Here is a 21,386-nt window from a genome sequence, read left to right as displayed (position 1 = left end):
CCAACCTCACAGAATACCTCATCCTCCCCTCTGCCCCTCCCCCCAAGAAACCCTTCTGCTGAATTAGTGTAAATGGCATTAGTCGGTCAGAAAACAGCACAGAGAAGATAAAGGAAAGAGACGTGTCAATGACAGGCCTATGCCATGGAAGCCAAATGCTGCCAAGTCAAACATGGGAATGTGTTGTAGACTGGGGGCTCAGGATGAAGCACTGGCTTGTGAGCTCCTGAACAGCTACATCCTGTAGTTCACCCATCACAGATGTGACATTAGCACTCTGCTAAAACAGACAAGGACTACAACAGGGAACTGTTGTACATCAGGAATAAGAATCACTGGCAAAGCAAAGTGAGAAAGTTTGCATAGGGAAGAAAGCTGTACCATGCCCGGCTCCAATCAGTGCTATTGGTCCTCCTCTCGTGAGCACTAAAGCCTACACAAACCATCCAAAGTGCCAAGGAAAACATTTCTAAATCACGGGGGAAATCCCAAGTTTCTCAGTTAACGTCCCTCCTACCTTTGCCATTGATTCCAGAGTTCTGGGGAACAACACTAAACACCTCAATCTTCTAGTGATTTTATCAGACCCAGAAGCAAAAGAAGGTAGAGGTAAACTGAGCAAAGGATGTAAGAGTTTGGACTTATTAGGATAAAAGGAGCTCTACAACACCAACTGTTTCTGTTTGACCACTAAGAAAACCAATTAGCTAGGAATAGGCTGAGGGGGATTAGTTAAAAAAGTAGCAAGGGGGAGGGGAACTACTCATAGAAAAGGTGCCATTAGGATAGGGGGAAGCTGCGACAAGCTGGGAAGGCTGTAGCAAGCCTCACTGTGATCTACTGAGAAACAGCATGCAGGAATGAGAATAAAACAAGTCAAAGGAATTGAAAGTGGGCACCGTTCTGGTGACTCTATAAGAACTCTAGGAGAATTGGAAATAAAGCAAGAGGCATTTGAATTATGCATGAAATGAAATACGAACTTTTAGCAATTTGGAATTAATCAGATGACTGGAATGTTAAGATAGACATCCACTATATAGAAGGGAAGAATGATTTGACCCTGCCTTATAAACAACAAAACAATTTTTATGTTTTACTGACTACGTAACATGACTCACATTTTTGTTTGTTTTAAACCTTGTCCCTGATTCCCTACTGTCTTCTCTTTGTCCCTCTGCATATTTTTTTTTTATTTCAAACTGTAAACTCTCTAGGGGCAGTGATCACAATTTTTTAATCTCACTGATGTACCCTACAAAGTTATGACCTTGCATTAATGTTTAATAATAATTTAGAAGATTAGAAAGTGAACAAAGAGCTAAAAAGCAAATATGCCAAAAAGATCATCCTGGCTTCATTCATTCTGACAAACCGAGAGTTAACTTTTCTTGTTTATGATCTTTCATAACACACAGACAACGCACTGCATTATATCTTGCCTAATACTGCAAACTGCAAATATTTTGTAAAACATGAAATAAGCTATTTCATTTTGTAAAACTTAAAGAAGTCTTAACATGAGCCCTGAACACAGCATCTACTATTCAATTTTTGCTAAATGGAGAGGGTAGTCAATTGTGTGCAAGTTAGCAAGGTATTGTGATTTATAAAACCTACAGAAGCATCATGCTTCGTCCCAGAGGCCTGAAGGTACTGGCTGAGGAAACAGGACCACTAGCAATAATTGTCACTACATCTTGGAATACACACGAGGTTGCCCAAGACTGCAGAAAGCAAAATATAGTTCCAAACATTAAAAAAAGAATAAGAATAATGAATAATCTGGGTAAAGAAGAAACCTGTGAAACTACTAAATTGCAAGTTAAAGTACTAAAAAAGCATTACAATGTCTGTGTGACATGTGGAGGAATCTAGCACGTTACAGCTACAGATTGATAAAACAAATCATGCCATACTGAACTGAATAGGCATTTTCAATGTAGAAACAGGGTAGATCGGGGAGGGCAATTTGGGCGCGTTGTTAAACTGGATTTCAGCCAAGCATTTGACAGCACCGTCCAAGCTGCACAGACACTGGAGAAGTATGGTCTGACTAGTATAGTAAGGAGGACTGACTAATAAGAGGCAATGAGTTATCAGTTGTTACATCAGAATGGGGCAGAGACAAAAATGGTATCCTGCAGGGGCCAGTATTCTTAAACATACATCAATACCCTAATGAATATACATATATGCAAGTAGGGCTCAAGTCAGCAGTCTATACTAAGCTAAAATATACAGCAAGTACAGCAGGATAAACCAAAAATACAGTTGTATCTGGACATCTTTTCCACCTGGCTGATCCAGTGTGAGCTGAAATGTAATGCAAAGCAGTGCAAGATAATTAGCAAAGACTATGTCAGTTATAAACTAGGAACCCCAGAAACCAGTTATGAAGAAGAGGCTGGGTGTTATCACTGAACTGAATCCTTCAGCACATTGCCATTCCAGAAAATTTTTCTAATCTCTCCTGATGGAGACAGCCCAAGTGCATAACCATACTTGAATGTTAAAAGGAACCACACAGACAAGAGACAAATTATTCACTCTGGAAATCAGGATTAAAAACAAAGAGTAATACTAGCAATTAAAGCTGAAAGTGATTAAGTTTATCTTGGATATTAGAGCCCATCTTGGCCATGAGGATGGATAGCAGAACAGTTTGCTGAATGAGGAAAGTATGATTCAATCACTACACATGTAAGGAAAGAAAGCTAAGAGTGTGTGTGCACCACAGAGCAAATAGTGGGGGTTGGACTGGACTCTTTAAGGAATCCATTAAAGATTATCAGATCCTGGTGCTCACCTCTGTGGGCTGATAGTTGGGTCTAGGACAGCCAGCCTCCAGAGAACCACCATCTCATCACACATGCTGGCACAGGCATGAGCAGCCACTTCTGACTGACCATTACTGCGGCCAGTGTGCCCGCTAGCGCTGCTGTGGGATGCAGATGTTCGCACGCTGTACCACCAACCCGTTATCTGCAGAAGAAGATACATTCAATGCAGCTGTGCCCAAACATCTGATTCCCAAGTCCCACCCACTCCACATTTGCACAGGCTGGAGGACCTGAATTCTGGAAGTAAATCGTAAATGATGATCAGGAATAGTAAATTCTGTTGCTAGGCATGCAATGCCTTGTTTTTTATTTCTTTCTAAATGAATTATAGGCATTAAAGCAGAGGCACACAAAGAAGGGACCCATAGAAACATAGGGCTGGATGGAACCTCACACAAGAGTGAAAACAAGAACAGAATGACTGGAGATGGGGAAAAGAGCTATAAAAATATACTCTGCAGTACAATAGAGGCAAATCCAGCACACTGGTAGTGACTAAAGTTACCACCACCTGGTTGCAGTTGAGTGACATATGTGAAATGAATTTTGTAGGCTCAGTCTGGTTGTGAAAGAACAGATGCCTAGATAATATCCACTCTCACAAATGGTTCTCCTCTTAGCTGCATCATCAGAAAGAGCAAGGACTGAATGGGCATGGAGAGAGAAGCCTTTGATTTTCCTACTCCAACTAAGGTAGAGGCATATGATAGGGTAAGGGGGAGAGAAGCATGCACTGAAGAAACGCATGGTTACACCTGCATTGTGGAGTGACAACCTCAGTGTCTAGGATTGCCAAAATAAACCTTTTCCCTACCACTAAATTCACACAAAATTGTTGTTATTGTTATTACTATTGTTAACAGATTTAAAGTAAAGGCTCAAAGCTTCCAAAAGCTATTTTCTACTAAATAACTGAAGAGTCTGAAATTGTGCCATCCAACATGTCCCTTAAAGTCAATGCAAAAGTAATGGTCATAGCAGATGGACTTTGTTTTGGAAAAATCAACAGAGTAAACTGCACTGACTGGACAGAAGAGGCACAGACAAGAGATGACAAAAAGGATTTAAAACCACATATCAGTGTTAATACAAATACACACATATGACATCATCATGGGATGCAATGGAGTTGTGAGCATCACCGATCCAGCACCCAAAGTCAGACCACAGAAGCTCACTGAAGAGCAGTTCATTTTGGAGGGAATGTGCCTCTCCCACAATGCACATAAAGACTGTAAATTTTTCAAGCCATGAATTCTAACAGCATTGAACAGTCATCACCATTGACTGGTTCCCCAGTGACTGATCTGCTTCCCCAGGAGGGACTGAATACCTGCTCATAGGTCAGACACTGGTCAGTCAGGATCTCCAGCAGAGGGGCCGCATTGCTGTCTCTTCTCTTGAACATCTCCCGAACAATAGAGAGCAGGTTCCAGATCCCCTCAGGCTCTCTCCCTCTCAGGGGACGCAGGAGACATGCCCACTCGGCAGCGGCTGGTGGCTCCGTGGAGGAGAGGTACATAGAGTTCACATCACTGAGAGAGTGAAAGGGGAGGGAGTACAGGAATGAAGACAAGACAGAGCACAGCAGCACAAAAATAGATTCTGGGCCATCAAATATTTGCAGCTTGAGAAGGGCTTTGACAAATGTGTATCACTTAAGAGTAAGCATACAGGAGTCAGACAGGAACAGGCAAGTTATATATATACACAAGTTGTGAAAAGACTAAATGAGTGCTAGAGAGGGTTTTTATCTACTGAGACTCAACATTGCAACAGACATGCACAGACAGAGAACATTACCTGGGAGAGTGACCCCACAATTAAGCATCCTTAGTTTCATGGCACGATGCTCACTTATACACCATACAGTCCATGTAGAAGCAAAGGAGAGCACTCCCATGGACTCTGAGTCCATGTTCCGCAACCCTTTGTAGGCAGGGATACAGTCCTTACTCTGAAGATGACGCAGTTTACCTGAAGACAACAGGAGAGGGCCCACAGAATTTGTGAAGGGTTTTCTTTATGTTGTCACTTAAAGTAGATTCATCCAGGTACCAGGTGCTTTGGTCTGAGGCTGAGGGACCAGCAGTGGGATCTTGAGAAAGAACATACACAGTTTGCAGGTGTCGGAGAGATGCAGTCTACACCCCACAACCCAAGAGATTGCAGGCCGCATATAAGCAATGCACCTTAACTTCATCCCTTCCAGAAAGCAACAGTCTCAGAACTGTTCATGGGGCCTGGAAACATATTGCAGTCATTGCACAATGGGTTAATGGAAAATATCTTCCATTGAAAATAGCCAAGCTGTGCAGTATCTAAAGATTCCACACCATGCCTTCTCATCAGTCTGAAGCACCAGCAGTTCCCTCCAGCAACTCTGTTTACACATATACTTATCCCCTTTCCTTGTCTTCCCACAGCAATCTCAGGAGCAGTGTCCCAGTAATTCAGTAACATCACCCAAGGGAGAAATATATAACAGAGGCAGATAACAGAGAATCAGATCAGATAAAAACTATCCAAATTACCTGGGGCTCCACACACTGTGTTGATGGCAGTGGATTGAGATGATAACAGCTCATCCAGTAGGCGCTGAGCAGTAGGAAGAATCTAAAACACAAGAGAAACATGTTGAATGTGACTTGAAAGTAAATCTGCATGTCTTGCCTTGTCATAACAAACCAAGAAGCTACTCTGATTTTCATTACTGTTACTGAGGAACTGTTGGCTTGTCAGAGCAGTTTAAAAACAATTAAATACAGGTTACCCTTTAAGGCTCCTTTCCTTGTTTTCAACCCAGAGGTCCCTGCATGCCGGACACGTGTAATAGCCCTTTTAAAAAACAGGAGAGTGGAGGGAACGCCATGTGCTATTGCTGATACCATAGTATAACCCTAGTCATTCCACTTTTTCACCTTTCTTCTTTTTAATGTAAACCTTTATGCAAAGTTTGCATCATAGAATTTGCATCCTAATAGGTAAACCAAAGCAACACGGAAAGGAGTGGCTGATCAAACCTTCTGGGGGAGAGAGGGAGACAGCAGTAAAATTCCAAGCTTCTCTTTTGAGTGGCTGCAGTTGAGAGGTCACCACCACCATTTTCTTGTACCCACTATATATGGTTCCATTTCTTATCCCCAACTCGTTCCCTAAGAAGCTGAATAGCACGGTCTCTAGGTGATTTGGAGCTTTACATCCTAGGTTTAGTCCGGCCTTCCTAGGAGCCACAATGCAGGGAGGAAGTCTGGCTTTCCTGATTTTCAAACTAGTACAGGGCTGCAGTCTTGGATCCATTTGTTACCAGGATTCATGCTCACAATAAGCACAATGGATTATGAAGATAACTCAGACTTAAGAGTGATACAACAGAGGGTCAAAGACAGGCCTCTCTCAACCCACCCCCACTTTGCATAGCAAAATGCTGGGGTAAAGGTGATCATGTACATGAGACTAAAGCATAAAATACTCACTGCACATCCTCCTACATAGTCAGAAATTTATGAACAATACGGGCCGATCTTCACTTATAAACAGACTGAAGGAAAACAATACCCAGAACTGTTCAGTGGGGACATTTCGTGTCTATGAGGCACCTGGAGAAACAGGCTAGGCATTAGGCGGCTCTTGCAGCTTTCCCATTACTATATTTTGCAAGATGCAGAGAGGTGAGAAATCCAAGAGGTGAGAGATCACTTGCTCAGACAACCTCACACATTGAAGGCTGCAGCACTGAGGAATTGCAGCAGGAAGGGAATACTCACTACACGCAACAAGTGCCTGAGGGAGCAATACCTCAGCAAAACAAACTTGTGTGCTTAATTGAAATAGGGAGACTGTGTTCCCCAGTGCAAGTAGCCCTCAGAAGGAGAACTGGGTAACAAATTACAAATGCTCGACATCAGGGCTCTCTCTTTTCACAGCATAGACATCATCTTCAGAGAGATTATCTCAAGAACTCTACCTGTTACATTCATGCTCCAGTTGACCACTTCTCTTCCACACTAGTGAGTAAATAGCTTCCCTGTGGCAATATTTCATCAGCTGGAAATAAGGAGAAAAAGCCACCTCATGTGACACTCCAGCTCTCCGTGGACCACCAGTGGTTCACAGAACTGATGTTTTATATCATATACACAAAGTCCTCACAAGCATCCACACTCAAGACACCTTGATCCCCAACACTCTGGGGGCTGCGGGTTGAGTTTGGAGCACTCCCTCCCTTATCGAAGGCCCTTTGGGAAGTGAAAATGATCCAAGATTATACTGAACAGATTAAGATAGATTTTCCAATAAAGCCTAAAACTTTCCTGTTGGGAAACATCCCATCAGATCATCTGGTAAAATGGCAATAATTTAATCATCCAGCTGTTCCTGGGGTCACAGCGGGCATGCACTATTGGAGGAGATGATACACCTTCCATTATACCAACCAGAGAGCTCATTCATTGCTAAGGAACAACTGACAGCAGCACTACTCGTGTTTCCGGATGCCTTTTTCTAATCACTGCCCAAATACCTAAATCCACAAAATCGGGAGGGGGGCGAGAAAGGCTGGTTCTCTTACATACTCCAGCAGAAAGAAATGTAACTGCTTCTGGTTCACGGTCTATCTACAGCAAAGGGACAGTACCTGTATGTTATTGTCTTTACATTGATGTGATTGCTTTATTTTTTGCTCCTAAGCAGTTTAATACTTTTGGTGGTTGGGGTCTTACTTACATTGTTCTTATTAAAGTTCCATGACTTACTAAAGGTGCTTTGTGCACATTTTGAGTGTCCTAACCCCTAGTGGAAATAAGCTGTGCACCCACTGTGCACTGAATGCACATACATTCAAAAATAGAGGAAGCAGGGGGATTGAGAGGCTTTTCCAGGTTAGCAACCCTTACTCTCAGTTCAAACTTTTCAAGACCTCCTTACATTTACTATAAAAGTAAGAATAAAAAAATATATCACCAACAACAATAAGCCTATGTAATTTGCGTGCGTTTCAAGAGGCAGACAGACAACACTTGGCCTTGAAAGGTAAGGGTGTGTGCGAGAGTGAGATTTTCTTTGCCAGCTGTGCTAAAATTTTCAACCCTTCTCAGCTCCTGACCCACTGGTTGAGAAATACCAGCTTACGTAAAAACCTTACATCTCATCCTCGCTGGTTTGAATGCAGCCCAGGCTGGTAGAGACCAAAAGTTATTACGATCTAATGACTGTTCAGCAGCCTGTGTGAAAGTACTGTGATATCCGCATCACAAAGTCCATCATAGTTGTCTCTCTGCTTTGCAAGCCTCAGCAGAGATGGCAAGATTGAACAGCTCAGAATCAGAAACTGAATTATCCTTTCACCCTTACAGGTGAGGTGGCCTCTTCAGATTAGGGCTGAAACACTGGTGAGGCAGGGTGGGGAATCCTTCATTGCCGCTGGCCATGCTGTATATGTTCTGTAGACAGTTCTCAGGGCTGTCAAATCAGGCAGCTTTCATCAGCATTAAATTCATACACAATAAAGAGGCAGCAAACACTGAATTGTACTTTGAACACTATGCCCTTCCCCCTTGTTAATTTCTTTTGTTTTGGCAGATGTATGATCTTCATAACCAAGAGCTACGCACCTGTTTATGCCCATGTGATATCCAATTTCTTGAGATGACTAAGCATCACTCTCCTCTCCCCTTTTAGGACTCAATTCTAATCCTTTACCGGACAACAAATAACTATTAAACCATGTGGTAAACAACAAAAGAAAGCCTCCCCAGTTATTAGAAAGTGATCAGATACAGTAATTGGCTGTTTGGGAAGGAAAACATTACACACAGAGATCAAAGCAACCCAGGAGGATCTCAGTTTAACAGGGTTCCATTGGTATAGGATTGTCTCCACTTACCTGTTGTGGGAGTTCACTGATCAGGTACTGAGCAAATTTCTGTAGCTGATCTCTCTGCAGCCGAGACAAGGACTCTGAAACAGGTGCTCGCAAGCATACTGCAGATGCCTGGAGAGAGAGGAGAGGAGATGTAAGAGTACTATTGTCAACAAGGTCAGACAGAACTAAGCCCTGTCCACCAGATGATTGAATCAGTGCTAGTAACAGCCATGTTTAAGCACAGGTGTTTCCAGCAGGGTCCTAGCACAGGTTCCTGGCTCTATGTGGATATTGATTTTTCTTGTAATCATGTAAGATAATGCTGTAGCCTAAACTCAAACCATCTATGGCTTGGTTTTATAGAACCTGTTTTTAAGAAAAGGATCCTTGTCATGGAAATTCTGCTAACAGCTGTGCATAAGCTCTGTTGTTGCTAGCAGTTGCACAAACACTGGCAGAGAATTCACAAACAAACCTCTAAAACAGGCCATTATTTTTTAGGTTTTGGCAAAGGAAACAGCTCTGTGGATCACCACTCATTCCACTTACACTGTTAGATGCTTATTCGTTCTAATTCTAAATTCAGTTTCTCTTCATTAGAGGCTTTTAAAAAAATATATTAGAGACAGCAAAAGCCAATTCTATAAATTCTTTCACTGTGCAGAACAAGATCTCCCAGCAGAAGCCACCTAAATGTAAACTGGAATAAAGCAAGAGCATTTCAATGAGTAAGATAGCATTGATAACTGGTTTAGTTCTGAATCTGAGTATGTCTGCATATAGCAATACCCTTTACATGTAGCTTCCTGTTTGCACTCAGTGTATGCAAATAACACAATGCTCTCAATAATAAGCAGTGCCTTTCTGGTGGGAGAGATGCTGGTTTGCTTTTGTCACACAGGGGGCTCCAAACCTTCTTTTACCTAATGCTGTGAATCAGGAAAGCTGCTGCCTACTCTCAGCCTCCCGCACCAACTTTTTAATAGAGAAACCATTTCAGAGCAGAAATTGGGTTTAAAATACTCAGCTGCCACCTGGAGACTAAAGGCAGCAAGTATCAGTTTAAGCTCATGATGATTATCCATTGTGAAATACCACTGAAACTATTAGTGAATTTCAACAGGTAATTAGCATCTATTTATGTATTTAGAGGGCCTGGGATTGATTAAAAACCACTATGGACCGTAATTGCTCCATGGCAATGCAGAATCTTCTTTTCCTTTCCACAATCAAATCCCTCCTTAAAATGTATTTCTGCAAAGCTTCTCAAAAACAATCCACTAAGCAGATAAATCTGCAACAAAAGACTAGACCCTCCACGTGTATATTTTGTGTGTCTTAACATTATATTCTGCCCGTTTTCAACTGGAGCAGGAGCACCTTGGGGCAAGGAGTGCCTCTTCACCAGGTTTGTACATTGCCATGCATATGGCTGGCACTAATAAAAAAATCAAGACTCACACTTTGGGTGTCAGATTGGCAGGTAGCAGACACCCTACCCACAGGGTGTTAAATGAGTGAGTGCATACGAAGACCGAGATTGACTGAAATGCAACTCAGGATGATTGAACAGCAACATAGCTTTCAAATCCCAAGAAATCCCATGCTTGTAAAGACTTCCAGCACAAAATTTACTCCACTGCTGACCCTTGCAGGTTGAAGGAAGAAACATTAGGGAAACATTAAATAGGGCAGGGTGGGATATCTTATCTAATCACAGTGGGATGCATAGTATCAACTTTAGAGTCAAACTGTGAATGCATAGGGCCTGCATTACCATACAAAGACTCCAGTCTCAAAAGCTGCATGACTCACAACTGTCATGCCATTAGATAAGGAACAGTCAAGAATAACTTCACTAGAGAGAACTAAGCAGGGGTCACATTACGGAGCTTCTATCCAAAGCCCCTATGTCATTACAGGAAGATACGTAGAAAATGACAGAATTGTATTTAAAGGCCTACGTTGTGTATCCGGAAGAGACAGAGGGCCACGACATGGGCACACCACTTGGCCCCGGCTCCACAGGTACAGCTGCATGAGGTGATCCTGCATCGATCAAACATCACTGCCACGTTGTATGCACCTTTTGGTGGCACCATCTGCGGAGGTACCACTGTGGCACTCAGGTGGAAACCTGTTGGAGAATAGGCCAAAGTTACTGTCCCCTGCGCATCAGTGTGTGACACTGTGCAGAATGGAAAGGAACACCTGTGCATGTGCACTTTAACATTGTACTTTAATGTTAAACAGTAAAGTTCTTCTGATTATTAGAACAACAATCACACTGGGACAGCAACTTGTTAAGTCTCCAGCACTGGGCTCTTCCCATTTGGCTGATGTCAGATGTATATCACATTTTAGAAGCAAGCCATCTACACCTTGCAAGAGATTCAGAAATACCAGTTTTAATCTAAAATGTTAATCTGTAGTCAAGGAAAGCCATGCAAGCTTGCACGAAAAATTGTGGAACCTTTATCAGCAGAGATGTTCAAGGCTGGACTAGACACCTGCATTAGGCATGGTTTAGGATGACTTAATTCAGTCCTGCTATATTGAAGATGAATCGGCTAGATGAACCCTCAGATGCTACTGCCAAACCAAATGATTCTAAGAAAAAACTTCTAACCAGATCAACTTTCAGAATGCTGAAATGAGTAAAATAGGGCAGCTCTGTGTTATGCATGAGCACCTGTTAGCACTTATTCCACTACAGAAACCACCAACAAGCCAGGAATTATTGCTCCAGAAGGAGTAAAGGTAAGTCCATGCCTCCTTGTGATTTTGTAGATATCCTATTTTTATAACTTGTATTCTCTGGCACTAAAGCATCTTCTTGTATGAAACTAAAATAAATGGTAAAGAGAAATTCCAGTGACCCTTTTAAAAAGAAACCAATCCAATTATTCCATGAGAAAACATTGAATTCCTTCTATTACATATTTACTAGGGATGTCAAGCAATTAAAAAAATTAATCGCAATTAATCGTGCGATTAATCGCATTGTTAAACAATAACAGAATTATTTAAATAATTTTTGATGTTTTCTACATTTTCAAATATATTGATTTCAATTACAACACAAAATACAAAGTGTACAGTGCTCACTTTATATTTATTTTTGCTTACAAATATTTGCACTGTAAAAAACAAAAAAAATAGTATTTTTCAATTCACCTAATACAAAGTACTGTAGTGTAATCTCTATCATGAAAGTTGAACTTACAAATGTAGAATTAGATACAAAAAAATAACTGCATTCACAAATAAAACAATGTAAAACTTTAGATCCTACAAGTCCACTCAGTCCTATTTCTTGTTCAGCCAATCGCTCAGACAAACAAGTTTGTTTACATTTGCAGGAGATAATGCTGCCTGCTTCTTGTTCAGAATGTCACCTGAAAGTGAGAACAGACGTTTACATGGCACTATTGCAAGATATTTACATGTCAGATGCGCTAAAGATTCATATGTTCCTTCATGCTTCAACCACCATTCCAGAGGACATGCTTCCATACTGATGATGGGCTCTGTTCGATTACAATCCAAAGCACTGCGGACCGATGCATGTTCCTTTTCATCATCGAAGTCTGATGCCATCAGCCGAAGGTTGATTTTCTTTTTTGGTGGTTCGGGTTCTGTAGTTTCCGCATTAGAGAGTGTTGCTCTTTTAAGACTTCTGACAGCATGCACCATACCTCATCCCTCTCAGATTTTGGAAGGTACTTCAGATTCTTAAACCTTGCGTCGAGTGCTGTAGCTATCTTTAGAAATCTCACTTTGGTACCTTCTTTGCATTTTGTGAAATCTGCAGTGAAAGTGTTCTTAAAAGGAACAACATGTGCCGAGTCATCATCCGAGACTGCCATAACATGAAATATATGGCAGAATGTGGGCAAAAAAGAGCCAGAGACATACAATTCTCCCCTCCAAGTAGTTCAGTCACAAATTTAATTAATGCATTATTTTTTTAACAAGCGTCATCAGCATGGAAGCATGTCCTCTGGAATGGTGGTTGACACATGAAGGGACATACGAATGTTTAGCATATCTGGCACATAAATACCTTGCAATGCTAGCTACAAAAATCCCATGCGGACGCCTGTTCTCACTTTATGGTGACATTGTAAATGTAGGCAGCAGTATCTCCCGTAAATGTAAACAAACTTGTTTTTCTTAGCGATTGGCTGAACAAGAAGTAGGACTGACTGGACTTGTAGGCTCTAAAGTTTTACAATGTTTTGTTTTTGAGTGCAGTTATGTAATAAAAAAAAATCTACATTTGTAAATTGCACTTTCACAACAAAAAGATTGCACTACAGTACTTGTATGAGGTGAATTGAAAAATACTATTTCTTTTGTTTATCATTTTCACAGTGCAAATATTTGTAATCAAAAATAATATAAAGTGAGCACTGTACATGTTGTATTCTGTGTTGTAATTGAAATCAATATATTTGAAAATATAGAAAACATCCAAAAAATTTAATACATTTAATTGGTATTCTATTGTTTAACAGTGCAATTAAAACTGCGATTAATCGCGATTAATTTTTTTTAGTTAATCGTGTGAGTTAACTGCGATTAATCAACAGCCCTAATATTTACGTTCAGGAAGGCTGGAAAAACCTCACTGTCCCTTGGCTTCAGGAATAACTACTACATACAGTGCATACACATTCTCTTCATAAGGCAACTTCCTCTACAAATACTGGTTACTCACTGAGACATTTTAAATGCCAGGAGCAGGAAAAAGCTAACAAAGCATGCCAATCCTTTTCAAAAGTCTCTTGAAGACCTCTGTCATCTGGACATATCCCTTTTTAGCAATGAATATCAGTCCCAACTCCTTTAATGTAGCCTCAATTAAATTCCTCAGACTTGGTATCTGTGCTCTTTTCTGCTGCACCACCTCCAAAATAATAATATTCAGCCTTGGAGACTCTGACACACTCACTGCCCTGGGATGACAAAAAAATTGTATTTTTGGACAGGTATGTAAAATTGTTCTCCCAGAAGCATCACAGTCAGGGTGGGCAAGCAGACTGCACACCCAGGCTACTGAAATTTTATAATGATTTACAAGACTGCTATAATCACTGCACACAATATTCTCTAACAACTCATATACAGTGTAGTACCCCTTGCTTGGTACTTAATCTCTATGCTAATACAAACTTGCTAGTACCTTGTTTATCTTTTTTATTGCTGCTGTGCACTGGGATTCAAATCCTCCTCCTGATCTGCGTGATTAGTGCATTTGAATGCCACCCAATCACTAAAGTGGCAGAAAAATGTGGAACAAAATCAAAATGAAAGGAAGCATTCACCACAAAATTACTGCTCATTACCAGCTACAGGTCTAATTTATGCTCTACATTTGGATGCTACAGCTCAAATAGTCTCTTCACTACTCTAGGAAATATATCAGGGGAGACAACAAAAATTAAGCATGTCACAAGTCTGAGCTGCAGCAATACTCAGCTTATGCATGCTAGGAGAGCCATCAGAAGAATTCCAGAGAACAAGGACGGATGGACATGGTGACACCTTGATGTCAAGAGCTTGTAGTGACATTTTGGGTACGTCTACACTACGAGATTAATTCGAATTTAGATAATTCGAATTTGGGAAACAGATTGTATAAATTCGATTGTGCGCGGCCACACTAAGCACATTAATTCGGTTTTTAACCACATTAATTCAGTGGTGTGCGGCCACACTACCCCATTAATTTTAACCACATTAATTCGGTGGTGTGCGGCCACACTACCCCTAATTCGAATTTACAAAATCGATTTTGGTTCTACTCCGCTCGTCGGGGTGGAGTACAGAAATCGATTTTAAGCGCCCTTTAATTCGAAGTAACTGGCTCCGTTGTGTGGACGGATTAAGGATTAATTCGGATTAACGCAGCTAAATCCGAATTAAAGTCGTAGTGTAGACCAGGCCTTTGTGTGTATATGAAGAAAGATCACTTACAGAAGTTTGGGGAGGGGAGAATGGTTCTAATAGCAAAGGAGGAGGAAAGTCCTGTAGTATCTTCAACATTCAACAGCCATTTCAGAGATCAATCTTATTGTACCCATCCGTTTGCTTAGAAGATCACACTGCATCATAATTGCGATTTCTCCCCTCTCTGCTGGAAAGCATGGGGAGAAGCATGCCCACTGCACACCTGGTTGAGCTGGTCACCTTTTAGAAGGCTGTAGAAACACAAAGAACTGTCTCTCTCCCTCTTGCTCTCCACTTTACCCCTATATTTGTCAATATGCCATTTTTCTACACATCCCCAGAAGAGCACATTACAAGGAGCTATATACTCATATACATTCATAACTTCCAAAATCAGGTACAAGAAACTGGAGGTTATCTGCCATCCCCGCAAAAATGCAATGGCTCCAGAAAGCTAGTTATGAGGGAAAGTGCGTAAGTGTTCAGTCAACAAGTATGAAGATCATGTGGCATTTTTTGAGTTTGACACCAAAGAGGATCATTATGAATATCTAAACACCAAACCCTCGAGTTTCTTTCAAATTTGACAGATAAGAAGAAGGCGTGATCCTCACTGGCAGAACACTCCACACTAATGTTTCTTAGCTCTATCTAAGGCATCTTAACCCAGACCACTAGAGTTGTTAAACTGATGTCTTATGTATATAGCGTCTACTCCTTCACAATAAAGTTGCCATTTTGCTGACTGGTGTTGCTGAGGTTCTATTTGTCCCATAGACTCAAGTCAGAAAGGCAGAAGTTTGGAAAGTTACAAGCAAGTGAAAACAGGATTAGAAAGGAAGCATTCATGCCACCTAGCAGTCAGTGCTGCTGTCATTACTGCGTTATGAATGTATCTCTTTACAAGCAAAATGAGGTGAACAGACTGCTTTCAAGTATGGTTTTTTTTCCCCCATCTTGTAACATGGCAACAATGGGAAGTGCCACTATGAATATGATAAATATGTTGTGTGGGAAGGTAACTCCTTTGTCTCACCAGACTTAGCACTTCCCCCTCTGGCCGTGGCGGGCCTGGGGTAAATCAGCCCCACTCTGGGCAGTGTTTGTCTTCCCTCTTCTGTGCTCCTTTGGCCGTATTTTCAGGGTAGGCCTCGGGGTCGGCCTACGGGGTGATCCGCCACGAAACAAAAAGGAAACTGTCTCACAAACACAAAAACAAAGGGGGATACCTTTCCCTGCCTTGTCAGTGGGGCAGGGTGTTGTCCTATTGCTTGCCTAGGGGTGTCAGTCCTTCCCCTAGCAGACACTCAGGTTTGGTTTCCTCTATGGGAAGGAGCACAGCCTCTCATCCTGGAGAAGCCTATTTCCCTGCTGCCACTAGCCTGTATCTCTCTCTCCCCCCCACCTGCTCTCACCAGAGGAAGCATTTTAAAAGGTCTCAGGCAGCTCTTAATTGGATTCAGGTGTCCCTAAACTGAGGTAACCCCTTCTCAGCTTGTAGGAAAAGGTGCCTTTAACATTCTAGGGCTAACATTACCTCAAGCGGGTCTTACAGGAGGGTACTCCCTGCCCACCCCACCCCCGGGCCCTCTAGACCTTTTCCTCTGGCCCCTGTCCCATAAGCCCCCCCGTCCGTCCCCACTGTATGCCTCGAGCCGGCTGCACGACCTGCAACCGGTTTGCTTCAGAACTGCGCCAAGGGCACATCTGTACACGCTCATGCTCCATACTCTCCATCGCCTCACTCTCGTGTCCTGCCCCGACACTAAGTGACGGAACCTGTTGCCACATAGTTAGGGTGAGGAACCCCGTTGGGCCAGCCTGTATTCTAACCTAGTCCCATGGGGATATCAGCTGGCGGCTCCTTCACGGAGTTGTGAAAATGGGCATGTACTTGGTGCGGTTCACCTCCATCCCTGATGCCTGTCCCTTTTGCAGCATGAGGGAGACCCTGAGCATGCCTATCTTGAATGCGCCAGGTTACAGCCCCTATTCTGGCTTCTCCTGGACCTCCTTTTATGTTTTTAGCTACACTTCTCCCCCCCACCTCTTTATATACGCACACTCTACCTGTGGCCCCACAAAGTTGCAGGACCTGCTAGTCAACCTCCTCTTCGCGATGGCCAAAGTGGCTATCTATAAAACCAGGGAGAGAATGTTGGCTGAGGGGGTTCTCTACAACTGTGGGGCCTATTTCCAGTCCTCCCTGCGTTCATGTCTCCGGGCAGAGTTCCTCTGGGCAGCATCCGCTGGCTTCCTTGACACCTTTGAGGAACCGTGGGCACTGTCCGGGATTCTCTGCTTGGTGTCCTCTTTGGGGTCACTAGTTTTGACCCTTTGACCCTCACACCCGTCCTTGTTATTTTTCTGTTGCCCACCATAATTATTTGAGCTCCGGGTTCAGTGGATGCTCCCCATAGGCTGCTCCCTACCTCCTGCAACCTAATATGAGCATCTTCTTGCAGCCCTCTGGCCTGACTTTGTCACAGTTGTTAGATGTGTGGTGAGCTCTCTAAATGATCTGAAAATCAAAAAGGAATCATGCAAAAAGTAGAAACACGGATGGATTGCTAAGGAAGATACAAAAGAATAGCACAAGCATATAGGGACAAAATCAGAAAGACTAAGGCCAAAAAAGGAGTTACATCTAGCAAGGGACATAAAAGGCAATAAAAGTAGTTCTTTAAATGCATTATGAGCAAGAGAAAGAGGAATGAAAGCATAGGTCAGGAAGGAGAGCTAATAATTGATGACATCAAGACGGCTGAGGTGTTTAATACCTTCGCTAAAAAGGTTAATGGTGACCAGATACTCAACACAATAAATATTACTCGCTAGTGGGAGGGAACACAAGACAAAATAGGGAAAAAACAAGTTAAAGAATATTTAGCTATGTTAGATGTGTTCAAGTCAGCAGGGCCTGATAAAATTCATCTTAGGATACTTAAGGAACTAGCTGAAGCCATCTCAGAACTGTTAGTAATTTCTTTGAGAACTCAAGAAGGATGGATGAAGTCTCAGAAGACTGGAGAAGGGCAAATGGAAAACTTATCTTTAAAGAAAGGAACAAAGAGGACCAGGGAATTATAGATTGGTCAGCTTAATTTTGATACATAGAAAGATACTGGAACAAATTAATAAACAATCCATAAGCATCTAGAGGATAATAGGGTTATAAGGAATGATCGGCATGGGTTTGTCAAGAACAAATCACGCCAAACCAATCTAATTTCCTTCTTTGACAAGGTTACTGGCCTATTGGATAGGAGGTAAGCAATATATCTTGATTTTAGTGAGGCTTTAAGGTGGGTGCATAACTGGTTGAAAGAGGCCCAGTTGCATATAGAGATGAAAAGTCCCTTTACTTTATCTTATGCAGTTTGCCGTCCCCCTTTCCCCCTTTTTTAAAGCCTCCCCATCCTCCTCCACTGGCCCAGTTGTTGTATGATTTTTACTGGCCTTTGTTAATTTTACATTAAGAACATAAGAATGGCCATACTAGTCAGACCAATGGTTGACTGTGTGCTGTGTGAAGTACTTCCTTTGTTTTAAACCTGCTGCCTATTTATTTCATCGAGTGACCCTAGTTATGTTATGACGAAGTGAAGGAATAAATAACACTTGCCTATTTCTTCTCCACAGCATTCGTGATTTTATATACTTCTATATTCCCCCCCCCCCCCACACCCCGTCATCTCCCTTCTATGCTGAATGGTGCTAGTCTTTCTAATCTCTCCTCATATAGAAACTGTTCCATACTCCTACTCATTTTTGTTGCCCTTCTCTGCCCTTTTCCAATTCTAACTTTTTTTTTTTTTTTTTTTTTGAGCGAGGTGACCAGAATGGCATGCAGTATTCAAAGAGTGGGCCTACCATGCATTTATATAGTGGCATTATATTTTCTGTTTTATTATCCATCCCTTTCCTAAAGGTTCCCAACATTGCCCTACACTTCCCTGTTGCCCTTTTATTACAAGAACAAGTTTTGATGGTAGCCTCCCCACCAGGGCCGCCTAGAGCGGGTTCGGGCTCCAGTGAAAAAAATTTGTCGGGCCCCCCAGCAAGGGCGGACCGGGGGGAAGCTGGGCCCCCTTCCGGACCGCCGGGCCCCAGTAAGGCAACGAGAGGGGGAAGCCGGGACCTGGTAATTTGTACTGGCTTCCCCCCCCCCACCCCCCGCGTCGGCCCTGCTCCCCACATTAAATACTTTGTCTTTTTCTGTTGTTAGTTTCCCAGGCATTATTGAATTTCAGCCAATTTCGTTTTAACACATTCTGCATTTCTTCGAAGTCCAATAGCTACTGTACGGCTCTTTCTTCAGGGCCCTGTCAGCATTTTAGTCCTGATATCAGTGGTTTGTAAGTGCTCTCAAACTTCAATTAAATCATATTTGGCTCGATTCCACTGATTAGCTCGAGATTAGTCACTGACCTGGTTGATAGCCCATATTCTGCGAATATGAGGAAGCACTGCCTCCTTCCCCAGAGCTCCAACTATTGTTATTACAGTCAGTCTTGGACTAGTTGAAATCCCTTAGGAGTGCTGAGCAGTGGCATTTTTACAGGCTGCCTCTATATGCAAAAAACATTGTGATCTACCTTCCAACTTGCCCATGAGGTCTATAGCAGCAGAGGGCCATTAGGGGCTGTTACAATGCCTTTAGGCTGCTAATGGCATCAGGTCTATAAATCTCTTCCAATCCTGCCCGTGCTATTGAGCAATTTATCTAGTGTCTCACAGAGACCGTGGCATGGATGTAGACTAGCTAACAGACTCAACCCAGACAAGTCTGAGTAATGCTTACAGGATAGAGGAAACAATCAGGGGAAATGGTGGAAATTATGTCACCTCCCTGACCAATGGGAGCCACCTTCACTGACCCTGTTTCAGTCCATTACTAAGACCCCTGAAGTTGTCCTTGGTTCTGTTAAAACTTCATGCATGTAAGAGATTCTTCCCATGTGGGCTGCACTAAGTGGACATTCCCTAGAATCCTGCCAGATGCCTTGGTCGTTTTCTCAAATCCCTCTTCCTTGCTTCAACACCCAAGGGGCTGTTTGCCATTCTGCTCTGAGTCAGACATCTCAAAGACCATTTTCTTTTCCCCTGCTATGTGGCTCCCTTTCAATAGGTTGTCAGGCTGATGGTCCTCTGCTTCTTAATCTGTTCATTTCATATCCATCCAGGGCAAAGCATCTGTCAGCAATGGTGAGATTTAACAGCTCCATACAAATTTCCCTTCCTTATTGCCACCTTCTCCCATCTTCCGCCTCTATACCACATGCATTCAGCTTCCCCAGTTTCTCAACATCTTCAGCAGATGTGTGAGCCACTGTAAGTCCTCCTGCAGCTTACATTTCATGCATGTGTAGCCCTCTCCTGATTTTGCCTGTCTTCCAGAAACAGCAACACTAAGGGAACGTCTACTCTCCAATCAGAGGGGTAACTGCATGTGTAGGCACAGTAGCAATGAAACCAGGGAAGTACACATTTTACAAGCCGACTTGGGGAAATGTACTCAAGCGGCTAGTCCATGCTGCCAAGGCTTCATTGCTATCATTATTTGAGCTAGCTAGAGCAAAGGCAGCTCACAAATGTCTACAGTGCTAGACTCAAACCTCTGATTACATTGTAAACATTCCCTTGGTCGTCTGCATCTGAGTGTCTTAGCTCTTTCATTTGCCATTCTAATGTCCTTATTTCTCCTAATTTATTCCTGTCTAAAATCAGTCTGTGGCCAACTAACTTGATATTCCTTCTTGTCTTGCCTATAAAGAGGAGGGTTGTGGTAATTTTTTCCTAGTAAAGAAATGCAACAAATAAGGATTTGCCTTACAGTAACAAGCAGAAGAACAAGATGAGCATAGAGGGGGATGAAAACCAGGTTTCCTTCCCCTCTTGTAGTACAATTACATACATACAGCCCTCACCTGCACACAAGGATTCATCAGAATTGCACATTTCATCTCTGCAATACACTTATTTTACTAGTAGCATGAATTTCATCCTGCCATTAGAAAGCCAGATTATATATTAAGTTACTGATAAAGAAGTAGAATATCATGGAGACAAATGCATTATATGAAACTTCCCCAAGAGATGCTCAGATCTAATTTCAGGGAAGTGCCTGCTTTTCACTCAGTTTTCCACCTGGACTAATGAGGCTCCAAGAAGCAAAGTAACTTGTCCAGAACTCCAACGCGAAGAAGTGGATGGCTCAGCAGGGAGTTTAACCCAGGATGCTTCTGTTTACTGGTCCTCTGTTGTAGGCTTTAAACTACAAGAGCCCTTGGGAAAAGAAGGCTCATCTTGAGGCTCTGGTCATACCATTATTCTTTTGTCTGAGATTATAAAATACCTATAGGAGCTCAGATGCAGCATTCTTACCTATCTGCAGAGGGTCTTTGACAGCCCGCATCCGGAACAGCTGCTCCCCCCGCTGGAACTCATCCGCACTGCCATTCGCCAGGCAGGAGTACAACCTAAGCAAAGCAAACATACTTCCCTTTCAAACACAATCTTCACTGGAAAAAAGCAGAGCTGCATCCCATTCCCAACCTACGGGAGCACTAAGTGTTCACTGCTTTGAATTCATAAGGATAGTTTTAGCCAAGAGACATGAAAGGGCGCAAACTGAAATTTGGAGAATTTGTTTAATTGGTTATTTGGGTAGGTGAGGCATAAGAGATGAGTGACTGCAGTAAAGAGTTCTGCCTCCATAGCAC

The 21,386-nt window shown here is 42.4% G+C and overlaps 1 protein-coding gene across 2 annotated transcripts in view; it reads right to left on the bottom strand.

Annotated features, from left to right (window-relative positions):
* Positions 1-21,386, bottom strand: part of ZSWIM8 (zinc finger SWIM-type containing 8) — a 129,522-nt gene that overhangs the window by 36,414 nt on the left and 71,722 nt on the right. The window contains exons 3-9 of one of the 2 annotated variants that reach the window (XM_024218757.3): positions 21,049-21,143; positions 10,671-10,843; positions 8,728-8,835; positions 5,378-5,459; positions 4,821-4,941; positions 4,177-4,378; positions 2,810-2,985 (exon numbers count right to left, since the gene is read on the bottom strand). In XM_024218757.3, coding sequence (XP_024074525.1) covers positions 2,810-2,985; positions 4,177-4,378; positions 4,821-4,941; positions 5,378-5,459; positions 8,728-8,835; positions 10,671-10,843; positions 21,049-21,143 — 957 coding nt within the window. Of the gene's footprint in view, positions 1-2,809; positions 2,986-4,176; positions 4,379-4,646; positions 4,699-4,820; positions 4,942-5,377; positions 5,460-8,727; positions 8,836-10,670; positions 10,844-21,048; positions 21,144-21,386 lie in introns of those variants that run through there. The other variant, XM_024218758.3, reaches the window with a different exon arrangement.

The sequence above is a fragment of the Terrapene carolina genome, unplaced genomic scaffold, assembly GCF_002925995.2.
Source record: "Terrapene carolina triunguis isolate 2854851 unplaced genomic scaffold, T_m_triunguis-2.0 Scaffold310, whole genome shotgun sequence".
NCBI classification, from domain to species: Eukaryota; Metazoa; Chordata; order Testudines; family Emydidae; genus Terrapene; species Terrapene triunguis.
This window is presented reverse-complemented; position numbering and strand designations above follow the sequence as displayed.